At 40.9% G+C, this 3,227-nt stretch overlaps 1 protein-coding gene across 1 annotated transcript in view; it reads left to right on the plus strand.

Annotated features, from left to right (window-relative positions):
- LOC116001268 (ribosomal protein S4, mitochondrial-like) overlaps positions 1 to 3,227 on the plus strand; it is a 38,188-nt gene that overhangs the window by 17,112 nt on the left and 17,849 nt on the right. Inside the window, exon 2 of the mRNA XM_031241153.1 lies at positions 2,066 to 3,198. Within this exon, the coding sequence (XP_031097013.1) occupies positions 2,293 to 3,198 (906 nt within the window). The 5' untranslated portion in view covers positions 2,066 to 2,292. The remainder of the gene's footprint in view (positions 1 to 2,065; positions 3,199 to 3,227) is intronic.

Raw genomic sequence — 3,227 nt, forward strand, 5'->3', positions numbered from 1 at the left:
CCGAGAATACGCTGCTAGAATAAGTTGTTTGAGAATAGGGTGTTCAAGCACCTCCTTCTCTCTAAGAAGAGCAATTAGTTAACTACCTGTCCTCTAAGAAGGAAGTAAGCCAACTACCTTATTTAAGGAGTGACTCACATGATTCCAAAGGTGAATCATATAAGCTAGAAAGAATCTTCCTAATGCTCCCATGTCCGAATCCGTACTACTTTATTTTAGTGTTAGGCCATTCTCTCTAGCTGCTGCAGTAGCAGGCACGTATCGAAGGGGAAGAGGAGTCAGCGTAAAGTTACGTAGCCTAACTGTTCGGTTATTCAATCATATCCGATTTGGTCCATTTCGCATAGACCTTTGTTGTTCACGTCTTTGCTACGAGCGTGGGATATGGCAAGGCTGAGCATTGACCATGGCAAGTGAAGGTGAAGACGGCATGAATGACCACCTATTCGGGTTCACTTCTTCTCCTCATGCTTCTGATGGATCTTGAAAAGACGCATCCACCTCTTATAGGCGTCGGGTCCCTCATTCGGATTGAGATTCATCCAAGTCTACCGTAACGGCTGCTAATCCCTCCCTATTTCACTTTTACACCTTTCAAGGGCCTGTTTTTCCATCTATTTGAAATCCTGTCTTGTTCAAGCTATGGAAACTCAGTTTTAAGTATAGCGAATCCACAACTGCCGCAGAAAGAACAGGAGCGGAGCATCTATACTCTCTTCCGCAACTTCCGAAAGAGAGCCACATCAAGAACAAGAGCTGGTACCGAAAGACTGGCAGGAATGTGATATCTATTTTCAACAACAATAGCAAGGGTAGAACTTCATGATTTATTCGGTGTTAGCGGTCTTGGGTCAAGGGCGGAGACCCTTACCTAGTGAAGGAAAAAGTGGAGTGAAAGTTGCTTGTTCCTTCGCGCTGGCCTAAAAAAATGGTTTTTATAAATAAAATGGCCAAGCCAACCCAATCCCAGTATTGGAATAAGCAAAGCAAAGAAATTGTGAACCGCCCTGACCAAGTCGTCTTCAAAAATCTTCCAACAGTGATAATAAAAGGGAATCTATCAATTTAAAGGATAGGGGCGGCACAGCCCCCAACCAAGGGAGTGGTTACGTTAAGTATGTCCCCCCTTATTCCCGACATGCTATGGTGCCCGGGGCGGTGTCTCGCGAAGATCTTCGATCCGAACCTTCGCATCTACTCCATAAGTCTGGATGGCTGCTATCTTTCTAAACAGGAGGAGGAAGGGGAAGGGCTTTATGAACATAAGGACAATGTAGGAGAAAAGGCTTCCACATCTCTCTCTTTCCCCATTGCCAAGATCCTTCCTCAAAAGGCTCTATTCCGGGTCTCATCTCATGCAAAGAAGATTTATAGGAGAACAGTGAAAACTCCCTTAGACGCTTTGTCTCTTTATTATTACCGGATTTAAGGATTGGTAAATGTCACTATGCTTAAGACATGGAATTGGACATCTTTCCTTGGCTAGTCATTCCCACCTTCATAGGAAAGATCTTCCAGTAAGGAGAGTTTTTTTTTAATGGCTATGTCCGGATCTAATGACTATTCTCTTTATCATTCTCTTCTAATTTATATTGAATTGCTATGCCCCTTGATCTTAAGATCTGAAAATTCCGTAGAATGATGTCTGAAATCAATCGATGCTGTGTGGGTCATTCACTCTAGTTACGTCCTCGGAACCTCGCCTTTTGGTGCTTGGACGTCGTTTGAACTTTCCCGACAACGATCCTAGGCTAGAATAGCTAATAGGCTAGCTTACTTGCTAGCTTTCGCCTTCAACACGAATGACGTGATAATCCGGAGTTTTAACTGTTAACAGTTCTTTCTTTTTTTTAACAGGAGATTTCTCTTTTTCGTTAGATAAGAGAAGAGTGAAGGGGTGATTTAATATGACTATCAATGACTTTGTTCATAAGCTAATAAGATCTTTTATCGATGAAAATGCGGTGGTATCGTATAGTTGATAAGGCTGCTTTTAGGAGTGATCTTTCTCTCTAACTAGAAAGATCATAAGAGACGAAAGATCGTAGCCTAGAGTCTACATAAGGTGCTTTCGAGTTCTAAGAGTTTTCTTCTCCCTTCTCACGTTCACGCTTTATAAACTTACTATTGGCTATGGTAAGTAGAAAAAGAAGTTCTCTTCCATTCATCGAGATGGAATTGGTGTGAAGTGAAAGGAGGTCGTTCGTTCGAGAATAGGGGTCGTGGAAGAATTGTTGGGTTCGATTCCCATAGCCCCGGTGTGGAATCAAGAATGATTCAACGAGATATGAAATGCCTGCATTAAGATTTAAAACTTGTCGTCTACTTTCAGGAAATGTTTGGAACAGAAAACTTACAATAATACAACGCCGTATTCTCGGAAGATTGAGGAACAAGAAGAGATCTATTAAGAGAAAGATTTATTCGAGAAAAAATCTTAACAGTTACATCCAATTACAAACTACACGAAAGTTGTCCCTTTTTTATGGAAATTTACCCATCACAGAGATGCACAGAGGAACAAAACGAACTTCATATATCCCTTTTCTCCTCAATCCAGAAACAAGATCGGACGTTATTCCGGTTCGTCTCCATTTTTGTGAAACTATTCCTCAAGCAAGGCAGCCGATAAGTCATCGAAGGATTTGTGTGAATAATGGAATGGTAAACATTACTCATTTTAAACTCTCCCACGGTGATATAATATCTTTTAAAGAAAATGATGCGAGAACCCGCGGTGAAGAAATAAGGAGCTATATCGGAAAAAGAATAGGCAAATCACCAAATTTCCGGTTGCGTTCTGCTATGCAAGAAGAATACTTAGAAAGAACAAAGAAGTTTGGATCCGAAAAAGTATGCTTAGGTAGTTCTTTCGCTGAGCACAACAGAATGAAGAGGAATTTGTATCATTTAAAATCCCTATTCTTATCGAATAGAAGGAACGAGAAAAACCGAAATATTCCTACTCGAATAAGAAGTCCTATAGTTGACAACTCTTCTTTATATAGTAATTCGACCTATTGCTCCGCATCCCCCCAGAAGTTTACTAGGAAGATAAAAATAAAAAGGATCGAACTACCTACTCATTATTCGGAGGTGAATCATAGAACACCAAAAGCTGTGGTATCTTATGGACCTAACATAGGTCATATCCCTTTATATGTTTTGGCCACGTCCGTTTCCGCTCCGAAGAAGAAGGTTTGGATCTTTCAATCTTATGTCGTGAG

This window comes from Ipomoea triloba, chromosome 13, assembly GCF_003576645.1.
Source record: "Ipomoea triloba cultivar NCNSP0323 chromosome 13, ASM357664v1".
Lineage (NCBI taxonomy): Eukaryota > Viridiplantae > Streptophyta > Magnoliopsida > Solanales > Convolvulaceae > Ipomoea > Ipomoea triloba.